This window comes from Typopeltis vanoorti, chromosome 2 (genome assembly GCF_054136105.1).
Source record: "Typopeltis vanoorti isolate ZY-2024b chromosome 2, IOZ_Tvanoo_1.0, whole genome shotgun sequence".
Taxonomy (NCBI): domain Eukaryota; kingdom Metazoa; phylum Arthropoda; class Arachnida; order Uropygi; family Thelyphonidae; genus Typopeltis; species Typopeltis vanoorti.
The window spans coordinates 121,934,722-121,949,341 of record NC_143550.1 but is presented as its reverse complement, the minus strand read 5'-3'; the positions used below and the strand labels follow the sequence as shown (position 1 = coordinate 121,949,341).

Here is a 14,620-nt window from a genome sequence, read left to right as displayed (position 1 = left end):
CACTTTACGACTGATAGTTGAGAAATCATGGGAATATAACAAAGATCTTTATATCTTTATCTACTGAGCTAAGGTGGTGCAACACCAAGGCTACTGGTGGCAAAGGTGGTGAAGCCACGAGTTGCCTTGGTGTTGCACCACTTAGCTCAGTCCTGAAGATACTTTCAGGTGGAAACTTTGTTTGCTCACACTTGGATAAAGGATTAAACTAAACTTATTATAGTCTAACCAATTGAAAAATAAACTCTCAACATCTTTCTCTGAATCCGGAGTAATTCAGTAATAAGGTTCGTGTATAGAGGCTTAAGTGCTGTGAAGTCAATGTTGGAGGTTTAATGGATTTTTTACAACACTCAGAAAGGATTAAAAAGAATTGATTACTTCCTATATTTCGTCCTAGTCACTAAGACATCTACGGGGATTACAAAAATAACTAATGTAACATAACACCAATATCATACAATACTAAGTCCAACCACGTGGGTGACACTAAAGTCCTATCTAGGTGGAGTGCCCTCTAAGGGCAGTTGTAGGTGGCCTGGAATATAAAGTAGGATCTCTGGTGATGAGTGTTTCCCAAATTTTCCAGAAGCTTAATGCAACCGTATTTATTAAGATTTGGTTGATTTCTAAGAGCTGCTGCTGCTTCCAAGAATAGTCTCTCTTTCTTGAATTTGCTGTGATGGAGCATGGTGGTTTTCTTCCATGATACTCTGTGGGTGGTGTCCAAGACATGGTCAGCCAAGCCTGAATGACCATAGTTGTGTTTACAGATGTAAGACTTGTGTTCCTCTAGGCAGATGGATGCTGATCTGCCTGTCTGTCCAAAGTACGCCAGTTTACAGGAACAGGGTACTTTGTAAACTCCAGGCAGAAAGAGAGGAGGGAGCTGATCTTTCATAGAACGGATAAGGGTAGCAAGTTTGCGGTGGGGCTTATATGCTGTGTGTAGGCTGTACTTTTTTAGAATCTTGGCTATTTTTTCGGATGTGCCACGGATGTAGGGTATGGTGATGGCATTTTTAAAATCTTGTTGACGAGAAGGACCGGGAATGGGAGAGGAACTGATTATTTTTTTGATACTGTGATCACTGTAGCCATTGGAGAGGAAAGTGTTGTGTATGCAGTTAAGCTCATTAGTGAGGGCGGTTCCACTGGAACAAAGATTGTGGGCTCTCTTGGTAAGAGTTTTAATAATGCCATATTGTTGAGAGGGGTGGTGGTGTGAGAGTTTGTGAATGTATCTGCCTGTGTATGTGGGTTTTCTGTATACAGTGAAGGCAAGTGTATCATTAGGCAGATGTGTGACTAAGGTGTCTAGGAAGGGAAAACAATTGTTCTTTTCCTTTTCCACAGTAAACTGGATTCTTGGATGTAGGCTATTGAGATGACTGAGGAAGGAGTCTAATGTGTCTGGGCCATGAGGCCAAATAGAGAACACATCATCTACATATCTTAGCCAGATAGAAGGTTTGAGTGGGGCTGAGTCTATGGCTCGTTTTTCAAAATCTTCCATATAGAAATTAGCAAGGGAGGAGAGAGGGGGGAACCCATGGTGGTTCCCTCTATCTGCTTGTAGATTTTGTTCTAAGAAAAATACCCAGAGTTAATGGCAAAGGAAAAGAGATCTAAGATGTCAGAAGGGAAAACTTTTTGTAAGAGAGATAAGGTGTCAATTAAGGGAATATTAGTAAACAAAGAGGAGATATCAAAGCTTACCAATATGTCTGCTTTATTCAAGGTTAAATTTTCTATGAGGGCTTTAAACTGGGTTGAGTTTTTTTTTTTTTTTAAATTTTTTTTTTATAGGAAGTGGACCTTTCAGTGAGGGGGGGGGTCAGAGAGTTGGCCAGCTGTTTAGACAGTCTGTAGCAAGGTGCATTGGCATCTACTATAGGTCTGAGTGGGGAATTGGGTTTGTGGACCCAATTCCCCACTTGACCAAAGACTAGAGACCTCAGATATGAGAGTCCTGAGAAAAATTAGCGGCATGAACAGATGGTATCAATGACAATATCATATAAAAATGAGGATATTAGGAAAGAACTTGATATTTCCAGCATCCAGGAATGCATTAGCTGAGCCGTTCTTAGGTGGTATGATCATTTAAGCAGAATGGAAGAAGAAAAATTTGCAAAACAAGTGTTCTCTGCTGTGTTGGCAGGAAAAAGACCCATAGGAAGACAAGATATAGGTGGAATGATACAGTAAAAAGTGCCTTAGAACAGCGCTTCCTAAACTGTGGGCCGCAGTCCCCTTGGGGCCGTAGGTTTTGTTGAAGGGGGGGGGGCATGAAATAATGAAAACAAATTTAAAATGTTTTAAGACTAAGTAGAATTTTTTATTTTAAATGAAATGTATTTAACTTTTATTATTTATTTTTTGTTCTTTTTTATATTTTAATGGAAAACTTCATACATTGGTGTTGGTTCACAAACTTTGCTTCCTGCGTATTTCGGCACTTAATGATTATTAGTAAATATTGCTTATTCATGTGTTTCATTTCAAAGCAGTGGTTAATTGTATTTACTTCGAATGCTCTCCAGGGAAGCTTCCAATCTTCTTGTCCCTTTCGTCATGTGTTCGTAATCAGGGACTGTTGATATTGACTTTATATACATATCAAAACTCGTTTTATATTATCACTGTAACCCGAGCTAGTTTTCTGTTACCAATAAAAGTTTTGCATATACTTCACACATGAAAAAAAGCTTAAACAAGTTCATGTGGGGAGATAGTAACTCGCTTGCAGTGGTAAACAACACGCCCTCCCTAACAGCCACTATACTGCAGAGGCAATAAAAACAAGTACTTTTATTATGCCAGTGAATAAGGTATGAGGAATCTGTATAATATATTTCTCAATAAATAGTGCAATTAGAGACAACTGGGATAAAAACACATTAATTAATGAATCACATGTCCCCTCATACAGAAACTATGCTGTATAGACTGAAACAAAACCATATGTTGCATGGGCAAACACAGTATCTAACTAAAAACTATTGTTATTAATTAGATGTGTGTGAGTTCGATTTCCCAAGGCAGCAATAAAATTCAACAGAATGTGTTAAAATTCGTAAAAGGGTTAAAACTAAGTAATTATATATTTAATGAATGTTATGGCAGTTTCACATATGGAATTCGGGTGAAGAGAGTTAGCATTTCAACTCAATTGTCAGCTATGCTTTTATCTTTCGGTTGCGCAATCTTTTGCAAATACAGCACCTATCATATGCACGTTTTAATAACCTGCCTTTGCTGTCTGTTTTGCTTTAGGCTTAATTACTTTAAAGGGAGAAAAGTCACAAAAGAGAAAAATGTTCCTGGTCCGGGGATTCCCTTGTTCGGGCAATATTCACTAATTTCATGTTATCAGTCTGTGGTGTGCCAGTATCGGTAAGTGGTGATATTATTTGATCTATTCTACATTAAAAAATTTAACCCTGAGATGGATAAGTGGCTGATAAAAAAAAAAAAATTTAAAAAAAAATTCCCACGAACAGTCAGAAGAAGCAGAAACAGACTTAAAAAAAAAAGGACAGTATTTCATATTTTACCAGAACAGCCTGCATCGTCTTCAGAACCAAACGGTAAGAGGCAAAAAATGTAATATATGCATTTGATTTTTGCAATATTCGCTGTGTATGTTTTGTATTGAATATAAATACAATAAATATTATAATAATATATCTCTCTATTACGATTTTTTTCGAGTTGGGGCCGTGAAATATTTTAATTTGTGCAAAGAGGGTCCTGACATCCAGAAGTTTGATAAGCACTGCCTTAGAAGACAGAAATATAAGTCCTGATAATGTTAGTCTTGACATTTAACAGACTGATTTGGAGGAAAATTGTAGATAGGAGGTTAATAATGATGTAAATATTTCATGTAATACTATTATATCCTGTACACCCTTGAGGGTATATATATCAGGAATTTGGTGATGATGATAAAAACTGAAGAGCCCAAACAGATAATGAAACGGATTTGGAAAAAAGGGCTATGAACTGGATACGGATTGGCACAGTAAACATAAGAGACATCAATCACCAGATCGAAGAAAACAAGAAGCCCTAACAGAAATGAAAATAGAAATAGCAGTAATTTCAGAAACAAAGAAAAAATCAAAAGACTCTACAGGACTACAGTTTAATATACAGTGGAGTATCCAATGAAAAACGAGCAACTTCAGGTATAGCCATCATGATCAGCAATAAATGTAAAAACAAAATTGAATCACATAACTGGATCTCTGAAAGAATAATAACGGCTAGACTTAAATTAAATAAGAAATTTATTACAATCATAGGAATATATGCACCCGAAGAATCTGAAACAGAAGAATTCTCGAAAATGTAATTCAGAACATAAATAAACATCATCATCATCAAATTCCTGCCATGTACCCTCAAGGGGTGTACAGGATATGATAGTACTACATGAAAAAATTACATCATTATTAATTTCCTATCTACAATTTTCCTCCAAATCAGTCTGTTACTTGTCAAGACTCCAACATTATCAGATCTTATATTTCTATCGTCTAAAGCACTTTGTACAGTATCAATCCACCTGTATCTTGGTCTTCCTCTAGGTCGTTTTGCTGCCAACCTGGCAGAGAACACTTGTTTTGCTAATCTTTCCTCGCCAATTCTGTTTAAGTGACCATACCACCTGAGATTAGCTCTGCTAACACATTCATGGATGCTGACAATGTCAAGTTCTTTCCTAATATCCTCAGTTTTAATATGATATTGCCATTGATGTCATCTGTTCACGCCTATAATCTTTCTCAGGACTCTCATATCTGTGGTCTTTGGTCAAGTGTTTTACTTCTGACCCAGCTCTCAGATCCATAAGTTAAAACTGGTTTGAACACTGTCTTGTACACAGCTAATTTAGTGTTCCAACTAATTTCTCTCTTATTCCATATAAATTTATTCAATTGACTTCCCACCATACCAGCTTTGCTTATTCTGTTGTCTATTTCTATATTTAATTTACCATCTTCAGTAAAAATCGTGCCTAAATAGCTGAAATGTTTTACTTGTTCCACAGGTTCTCCATTCACAACACAGTTGACATTTTCAATGATTCTGCCTATTTTCATTGTCTTTGTCTTTTTATTGCTGACCTTCATACCATATCTATTACAACAGCTATTCAATTTAGTCAGAGAATCTTGCAGACTTGTAGCAGATTTATTTAGAAGTATAACATCATCCGCATAAAGCAAAGAGCTGACATTAACATCTCCAATTTTGATATCAGGTTTAATACCACATTCCTTCATAATGTGATCCATATAGATAATGAATAACAGAGGGGATAATGTACATCCTTGTCTCCCACCAGATTTAACATTAAACCATCTTCCTGTACTTCCTTTAATTCTAACTGCTGACTTACAACTCAAATAAAGACTAAGTATTGCTTGATATAATGCCCCATTGACACCATATAACTGCAGCGTATTGAATAGCTTCTCTCTTGGCACCTTGTCATATGCCTTTTCTGAATCGACAAAACTTAAATACAGATCTTTGTTTTATTCCCATGCTTTCTCGACTATTTGTCGTAAAGTGAAGATCTGATCCTGACAGCCTCTATTTGGCCTGAATTCAGCTTGTTCTTCACCAAGCTTTTCTTCCACAATTCTTCTCAACCGTTTCTCAAGTATACTTGCATAGATCCTGCCAGGAACACTCAGTAGGGAAATACCTCTGTAATTCTCACATTCAGTTTTATTTCCCTTTTTATATATGGGTACTATGAGAGCTCTACTCCAATCATCGGGAATTCGTCCCTCTGTCCAGGCTTTCTGAACTATGCAGTGGAGCCACTGTAAGACTCTTATACCACCATACTTCAGCATTTCTGGTCGAATATCATCTACTCCTGCTGCCTTTCCACATTTCAAGCCTTTGATGGCTTTTTCTACTTTAGTATGGATATGTATTTCTGACTGCATGCCTGGACAGTGTTTTTTACCACTGTGCTGTCATCACTGCTTGTTTCATTTAGCAGTTTTTCGAAGTAATTACTCCATACTTCAAGGATATCTTTTTCTTCCATTTTCATGTCACCTTTATCATCTCTAATTCCTTTTACAGCACTCTTTCCTCCATTCTTAAGCTTCTTCAACAACCTCCAGAATATTTTGCCACCTTCTTGATATTTATTTTCTATATTCTTGCCAAAGTCCTCCTATGACTTTTGTTTAGCTAGTTTTACACAGTGTTTAGCATTCTTGCATTTGTCTCTATATTCTCTAAGAACACAAGCTGACTTATTTGACAGGAACTTTTGGTATGCTTTCTTCTTTTCCTTCACTGCCTCTTTAACTTCCTGTGTCCACCAGGGAGTTCTGATTTTTTTATCCTTACAGATAACCTCACCACATGCCTCTCTGGCAGAATCAATCAATGTTTTCTTCAGAGTTTTCCACCGAATCTCCAAGGTTTGACATAAATAAACAAGATTACTTAATCATAGCAGGCGATTTCAGTGCTAGAATTGGATCAGATACATTTCAAAATTTAATAGGTAATCAAGGAGAAAACACCATAAATAACAATGGAAGAGAACTCGGGGAATTTGTGACCTACAATAGTTTGAAAATCACCAACAGCTTCTTTAAACATAAAGATATACATAAATATACATGGGAAGCCAGAGGATATAAAAGCATCATTGACTATATAATAATGGGTGAAAAACAACTAAAGAAGATGGTAAGAAATTGCAGGGTATACAGAGGATGCAATATTGACTCAGACCATTATTTATTAATTTGTACTGTTAAGATCCCAAACCAGAGAAATAGAAACAGTACAAGAACACATAAACAAAATCATGAGCAATTTAAGATAGAACTGTTACAGCAAGATAGTATCAGAGAACTATATCAAAGAGGACTTACAAATCATACAAAGAAAATAAATGAAGATGCAGATACACATATAGAAAATGAATAAATGGCAAAATATTAAACAAATAGTAAAACAAGTAGCATATGAAGCCATAGGAACAAAACTGCGAAGAAAAAGGAAAGGACTCAGAACCTGGAACTCAGAAATCGAATCTTTAATAAGAAAGAAAAAAGAAATATCCTTTAAATGGTTAAATGACAGAACCATAGGAAATGAAATAGAATATAAAAGAATCAGAGCAATAACAATAACAGAAACCAGGAAAATCAGAAGACAAACTGGGAAAAATTTGTATCAAGATTAGAACATGATATAAATGGCACCTCAACTAAAGAGCTATAAAATCATTAAAAAAATGACTCAAGAAACAAAGGATAATCTACAATTAGAAGGCCCCTCCACAAAAGAATGGACCAATCACTACACCCAGCTTCTAAATAATAATAATCAAATATTGGAAAAACTAAAAAATAGGAAACCTACAGGAGAAGATGGAATAAATTCAGAACTATACAAATGCAGCTCTAAACCATTTCAGTTACGATTAATTAAATTCCTAAACAGAATATGGGAAGAAGGAAACATTTCACAAGAATGGAAGTCAGCAATAGTCATAAACATATCCATAAAAAGGAAATAGAAAGGATTGTGAAAACTACAGAGGAATATTAAATACATGCTATAAAATATATCTAGATATAATTTAAAAGTTAATTAACACCATGGGGCCGAGGAAATTAGAGAAGAACAATGTGACTTTAGGAAATAGAGATCCTGCACATATCCCACATTTACACTCAAACAAATTATAGAAAAAAGAATAGAATTTAACCTGCCAACATATATTGCTTTCCTGGATTATGTGTGATCAAATCAACAGACAAAATTAATCAGTATACTGTATGAATTGAAAGCTCTACCTCAAACCACAAAATAAGTAGAAAATATAATGGAAGAAAGCTATATTAAAATTAATAATGAAACAACCAAAAAAATTAAAACCAATAGAGGTCTCATTCAAGGAAGGGGATTATCACCAATACTCTTTAATATATATATATGGAAAAAATTTCAAGAGAGTGGAAGAAAAACCAAATCATAGGAATTAAAATAGGAAATAAAGAATTAATCAGCCTATTGTATGCTGACGATCAAGTTATTTTTGCTGAAAATGAAGACCAATTGCAGAAAAATCTACATGTATTGAACAAAACATTAGAATAGTATGACATGAAAATCTCAATAAATGAAACAAAATCAATACCTTGAAATAGCATTTCAAGGTAAAGAAATTAAAAGATGCAAACTAGTCATCCACAACAAAGTAATAGAACAAGTGAACAAATTTAAATATCTGGGAAATTGTATAAGCATCAATGGAGACGATATTGCATATAAAAAAACAAAAATTCCTAGCAGTCATTGGAACTTTGAACAGACACTTCAATAAGTGTCACCAGCCTGGCTGGCCGAGTGGTTAGTGTATCTGCTCTCCAGCCAAAAGGCTGCGGGTTCGAATCCTGCCATGGGCATGGATGTTTGTGATTATTTGTGGAAATACTGGTGGTGGTGGTCGGCGATAGATGGCGTTGGTGTAGTTGCGGGCAGTTGGTGGATTGTGAGTGGTGGAGACAGAGTTGTAGAGTAGATGCCCTCCCTTGATGAGTCTTTGGACTCTCTGGAGGTGACTAATAATAATAATAATAAACAGATGTCTAGAACAATCTAAATAAAACTATAAAATAATAGCCAAACCAATTCTAAAATATGGCAGTGAAACATGGACTTGGGAAGAATGAGATAAAAGACAAGTGAAAGCTGCAGAAATGAAGTTCCTAATACCACTCACAGGCTATAAAAGAATAGATAAGATAAGAAATGAAGAAATAAGAACAAATTATCCATAATTAACACTACAGAAGACATCACAAACTATAGAATGAACTGAAAAAAAACCATATAGAAAGAATGAATGATGACAGATAGCCAAATATTGCCTGGAAATATAAACCAAAGGGACACCAATCAAGAGGAAAATCCAGGAGATGGGCAGAAGGCTTTTTAAACCCTTGAGAACGTTACAGGCAAACAATTGCCTAACACATGAAGCCAAGAAGAAGATAAGTTAAGTGGATATTAAATCCAACATTATTTCAAATCCAAATACAGAAACTATAAAAGTTTCATGTGAAAATTGACCAGAGAGCTTGTGAGAATACACTCGTTGCCCTAGCCAAACCTTATAGGAGCAGCGAACACTCAAAGCGCCCATATAATCGCCTCCTGTTGGTTCATTTTGATAAGGTTTCATTAGTTTCAAACTCATTGGTTTTCGTCAGAGACCCGTGTTTAAGTAACGACCTCTCTAAAAATTAGGCGATCCACCAGACCACTCCCTACAAGATCATCCAACTCGGCGTTGGTTCCACTCCATGACAGGCTCACCCTACCACTGAGCAGAACCAGTCATATTCCAGGGCCACACCTGAAAACACTCTCTGGAGACTCGAAATGCTCTCTGAGGCAACCCCCTCAAAATCTATTCCCCCCCCCCCTCACTGGTAACTAGATTCAGAAGAAACCTAAGAAAGCAAAAACTCTCAGTACTAAGGAACTCGAAGCTTCAGAGAGGTGTATTTTCCGTAAGCGAACTCTCGGTTGGTGCATAAAGTATTTACTAAAATAAAGAGCCAAAAGGCTTCACCTCGGTGATGCAAAATTATATAAATTAAATGGATATTAAATCCAACATTATTTCAAAGCCGAATACAGAAACTATGAAAGTTTTGTGCAAAAATGACCAGAGAGCTTGTGGAAATACACTCTCTCCACCATACTACGAGTTGTCCTAGCTGAACCTTGTAGGAGTGACGAACACTCAAAATGCCCATATATTCACCTCCTATTGGAGGCAAATATATCGGTGCTTTGAGTGTTCGTCATCGCATCGCTGAAGCGAAGCCTTTTGGCTCTTTATTTTAGTAAATACTTGACGCACCGACCGAGATTTCGCTTATTTTCCATATGCTACGAAGGGATGCTTCAAGTCCCTTAGTACTGGGAGTTTTTGCTCTTTTAGGTTTCTGCCTAGTCTCTGATGAAAACCAATGAGTTTGAAACAGCTGTCAGACTAGCGAAACCTTATCAAAATGAACCAATAGGAGGCAAATATACAGGTGCTTTGAGCATTCGTTGCTCCTATAAGGTTCGGGTAGGGCACCTGGTAGTATGGCGGCTAGTGTATTCACGCAATCTCTCGGAAATGATGTTGGCTTTAAAAATGGCTTTGAAATGATGTTGGATTTAATATCCACTTAATTTATATAATTTTGCATTGCCGAAGTGAAGCCTTTTGGCTCTTTATTTTAGTAAATAATAATATGGTTTACTTAATATTATTATTATTCGTGACACCTTCAAGGAGTCTGTAGACTCATTGCTGGAGGACACTTACTGTACAGTTCTCTGTCTTCACCACTACACACCGAACCTTTACTGCTAATCATCTACATCAATGCCATCTACTGCTCACCACAACAACTAGTATTATTTGTCTGTAAATTGCTTGTGTTCTGAAGAGCCAATTTGTCTTTATGCGGGATGAAAATCCCAAGTTTCCGGGAGAAGAAACCCTGCTACCTCCGTATGAAATTGGTTAACTCACCTTCAATTGAAAAGTCCATATAAAGATTCCTCCTGTCACGACGAGAATCGAACTTAGGCCTTTTCCAATCGAAGGGTGCAGCGTACCGTCGTTCTTCCAACTATGGAGGTGCTGGAAACACATTTGCTACCATCATTATGGTAGCAAATGTGTAAGACTGGTAGATGATACTTTGAACATCCATTCCCACAGGATTAGATGGAAAAAGACTAGTGCTGCATAGAAGTCATTTATTATTATTGTTATTATGAATTCACCTCTAAAGACTCATCAAGGGAGGTTCCATTTAGACATATATACTTAAATACCTATCATATCTCTCCTTGAACATGTGTATTGAAGATGTACTTGCAACATCAAATGGTAGCTCATTTTGTACACTTCCCCTGTGCCACTAAAGCTGGTTTGTATGCTTCCTAAAAATATTATTATGTAACACCTCCAGAGAGTCCAAAGACTCATCGAGGGAGGGCATCTGCTCTACAACTCTCCGTCTTCACAACATCCACACCAACGCCATCTACTGCCGACCACCACTGGTACTTTCACAGACAATCACAAACATCCTCACGGCAGAATTCAAACCCACATCCTTTTGGCTGGAGAGCAGATACGCTAACCAGGCTGGCATATCAGCCATCTCCTAGTAATGTCTTCCAACCTTCATCATGCGTAAGTTACAAAATCACATTTGTGTCTTTCTCACTCTTTTGTATCTATTTGTGTCAATAAACTAACTCATATGTTTTTATTAATTTGCCTCCCCTCATTATGCACAATTCCATATTCTGTAGGCCAATTATCATCTTGGTTACTTGCCGCTGACCTTTCAACTGTCTCCCCATCTCCTTGGAACACTGGTGATCATATTTGTGTACTTTTAGCATTGACAAAGCAATTTAGGAGACAGTCATTTTTAGGACCATTTCTAGCCTAACAGCTCTAAACTTGTAATTCAAACTTGTAAAATTTATAATTTATTTTGTCCATTAAATTTTGAATTGTTTCCACTACTACTACTTGTGTTTGCATAATGTTGGTGCTCTGAAGATGCTCATTTAAAATCCAGCATATTTTTAATAAATATCTTATTTGTTTTTATGTTATGTTTAATACCCTTAAACAATAAGATGAATTGATATTGATAGACTAAACTTTTGATATTGATTAGAACTTTATTTTTGCTTTCTAGACTGTATAGGATCATGGAGCAGATATCAGAATAAAATGCTGATTGTACAATGAAATAAAAAAATAAGTATGTTATTGGAAAATATTTTTGTTTCCTTTGAGGGTATCCGATAAAATCATAACACATGGCACCAAGTGCAGCAATATATGATGTTTGGGCCCATAATAGCAGTGATCTTCAAATACCTGTGGACATATTACTGCCAAATGGCCTCCTTATTCCATTGGAAGTGAATCGTAATGCAACGCTGCTTGAAATAAAAGAGGTATTTAGACATAATTTCTGAATTTATTTTATAATATCAGGATATTCATAGAAAAAAAAAAAAATGATAAAATAAAACAAAAATAAATAATATACAGGTAACCCTTGTGTAACACTGATGTTAGGTTCCATAGAAATGGCGCGTTATATAAATCACGTTATACGAGACATAGATCATATAGAAAAAGTAGGGTTAGGTTCCGAAATCGTTTTTTTTTTTTTAAATTATATAAACAACAATGACATATCCAACAAAAACAATATTTTTATTTAATTCAGGTAATTCGTTAAGTTAAGAAAACATAAACTATGACAAATACATAGTATAAAATTCTAAAAATTACAAATTGTACATAAATTTCATTGCACATAATGCATAAATGTTTTAGACAATAAAATAAAGCGCATATTTTAATTGTCATCACAGTCTTCAGAAATAACATTTCGTAGATGTTCTTTAAGTGGCCGGAGGTCGTCACCACTTGAAATCTCTTGGACATCATTTGTATAATTCTCATTGCGTACTTCGGCTGGTTTAGTCATCAAGAAGTCAGTAATAAGACTTTGCTTTCTACTATGTTGCAATGTTTTATTAAGTTCATAATATGGCGCTAAACAAATATCCAATTGTCTCGTGAATTTTCCCGAGCGTTCCATTGATGGATCATTATCTGTAAAATAACTTCCTAACTTTCTTGCCAAGTCCAATCCTTCTGCTAATTTCTTTAAACTGAATTCTTTAATGGATTCATCACAATCAGAATCTTCGGCAGAACTTTCCCTGCCAATTGTAACTGGTACAATTAATAGATGGCGTCGAACCAAATGGTTCGACTCCATCTATTAATTGTACCAGTTCCTCTTTTAAATCTGTTTCTCCATCAATTAATTCACTAATTTCGTTTTCAACCATATCGCAAAAGCCCTCTCCACCAAAAATGTGTGCGACGTTTATTATACGACGTAGCTCGGCATCCACTGGAGGTAAGAAATTTTGTTTCATTACGGCTTCAGGCTATATTTTTTTCCAGCAAGCATTCAGCGTAGAGGGTTGTAATTCCTAATGGACAGAGAAATAATTTTTACACAATTCAATATTGAAAACTCTTTCCACGCTTGAGGCAGTGTCATGTTTGGATTAGATTCCATTTTTTCCAAAATTAATTGAAATGTTCGCCGAATATAATATGACTTAAATGTTGGTGTTATTCCTTGGTCGAGTGGTTGAATAAGTGAAGTAGTATTAGGTGGCAAAAAAGATACTTAATGTTCGGATGGCTTAAATTTGTTGGGTGGCCTGGTGCGTTATCTAAAATTAGTAGAATTTTGAAGTCAATATTCATTTTCTTTGTGTAACTTTCTACATCGGGTACAAAGCACTTGAAAAACCAATTTTCAAACATGCTAGCTTGTTGGCCCGCCAATAAACAGGTTGGATGGACTTGTCGAGCCATTTCATCGCACGAAGATTTGCAGATCAGTTAATAAACATTGGTTTTGTCATGTAATCACCTGATGCAATACTACAAAACAGTAGAGTAATTCTATCTTTGGAAACTTTGAATCCAGCAGCTGATCTTTCATTTTTCGAAATATAGGTGCATTTTGGCATTTTTTTTTTCCCATATAACCCAGATTCATCTGCATTGAATACCTGGTCTGCACTGTAACCACCTTCTTTAATGATTTTTAAAAGTTCTGCTGGGTATTTCCGGGTAACTTTAACATCTGCTGATGCTGATTCTCCCTGGATTTTAAGATTATACAAAGAAAACCGCTTTTTTAAAGTTTTCAAACCAACCCTTACTGGCAGAAAATCCATGCTGAGAGATTTCTTCTGAAGAATCTTGATCAAGTTCTTTTAAATGTTTATAAACTTTGAGAGCTTTTGAGTGCAATCTTCTATCCAAATCATTAGAGATTTCTCAATTTTTTTCTATTAGAATATCGCGAACACGAGCAGCGTGCTTTGCACTTACCGTTGACCCAGCAATAACACTTTCTCGGATTTTATGTTCATTTTGTTTGATTGTTCGAATTGTTGATTCATTTAAATTCAGAGTCCTTGCAACAACTCCTGGTTTTTCTCCAATTTTCAACTGATCCAAGATTTTAATTTTTTCTTCTAGAGAAATGAATTTCCTCTTCATTGTTGGTTTTCACCCTTTCGTTGCAGTTTTAGTGGCCATTACAATAAAAATAAACTTTTACATTAAAAAAAAAAGCATTGCACATGTATGTAACTCACCAGAAAATAAACTGCTCTGCTTGAGAATAACACACTTATGATTTTAAATGCGCTTTCCTGGCAGAAAACGAAGACAATTTTCAACAATAAACACTTTATACAGTAAACCCTAGATGGCGAACCTCTGGCACGTCAGAGAATTTTGCTGGCACGTCAGTGATTTACAGGTGATATCCTTTTATGCACTTATAAATTATTCAAGTTTTTTTTGATTGTTACAATGCGTATACAAGCTGAATTTTGTTTTACACAAGACAGCAGTAATAAAGACATTTTGGTGCAGTATTAACAAAAGATCGCGCGACCCAAAGATAAA

At 35.8% G+C, this 14,620-nt stretch overlaps 1 protein-coding gene across 1 annotated transcript in view; it reads left to right on the top strand.

Annotated features, from left to right (window-relative positions):
* Pi3K92E (phosphatidylinositol 3-kinase 92E) overlaps window positions 1-14,620 on the top strand; it is a 381,915-nt gene that overhangs the window by 56,520 nt on the left and 310,775 nt on the right. The window contains exon 2 of the mRNA XM_090402293.1: window positions 11,793-12,057. Within this exon, the coding sequence (XP_090258419.1) occupies window positions 11,917-12,057 (141 nt within the window). The 5' untranslated portion in view covers window positions 11,793-11,916. The remainder of the gene's footprint in view (window positions 1-11,792; window positions 12,058-14,620) is intronic.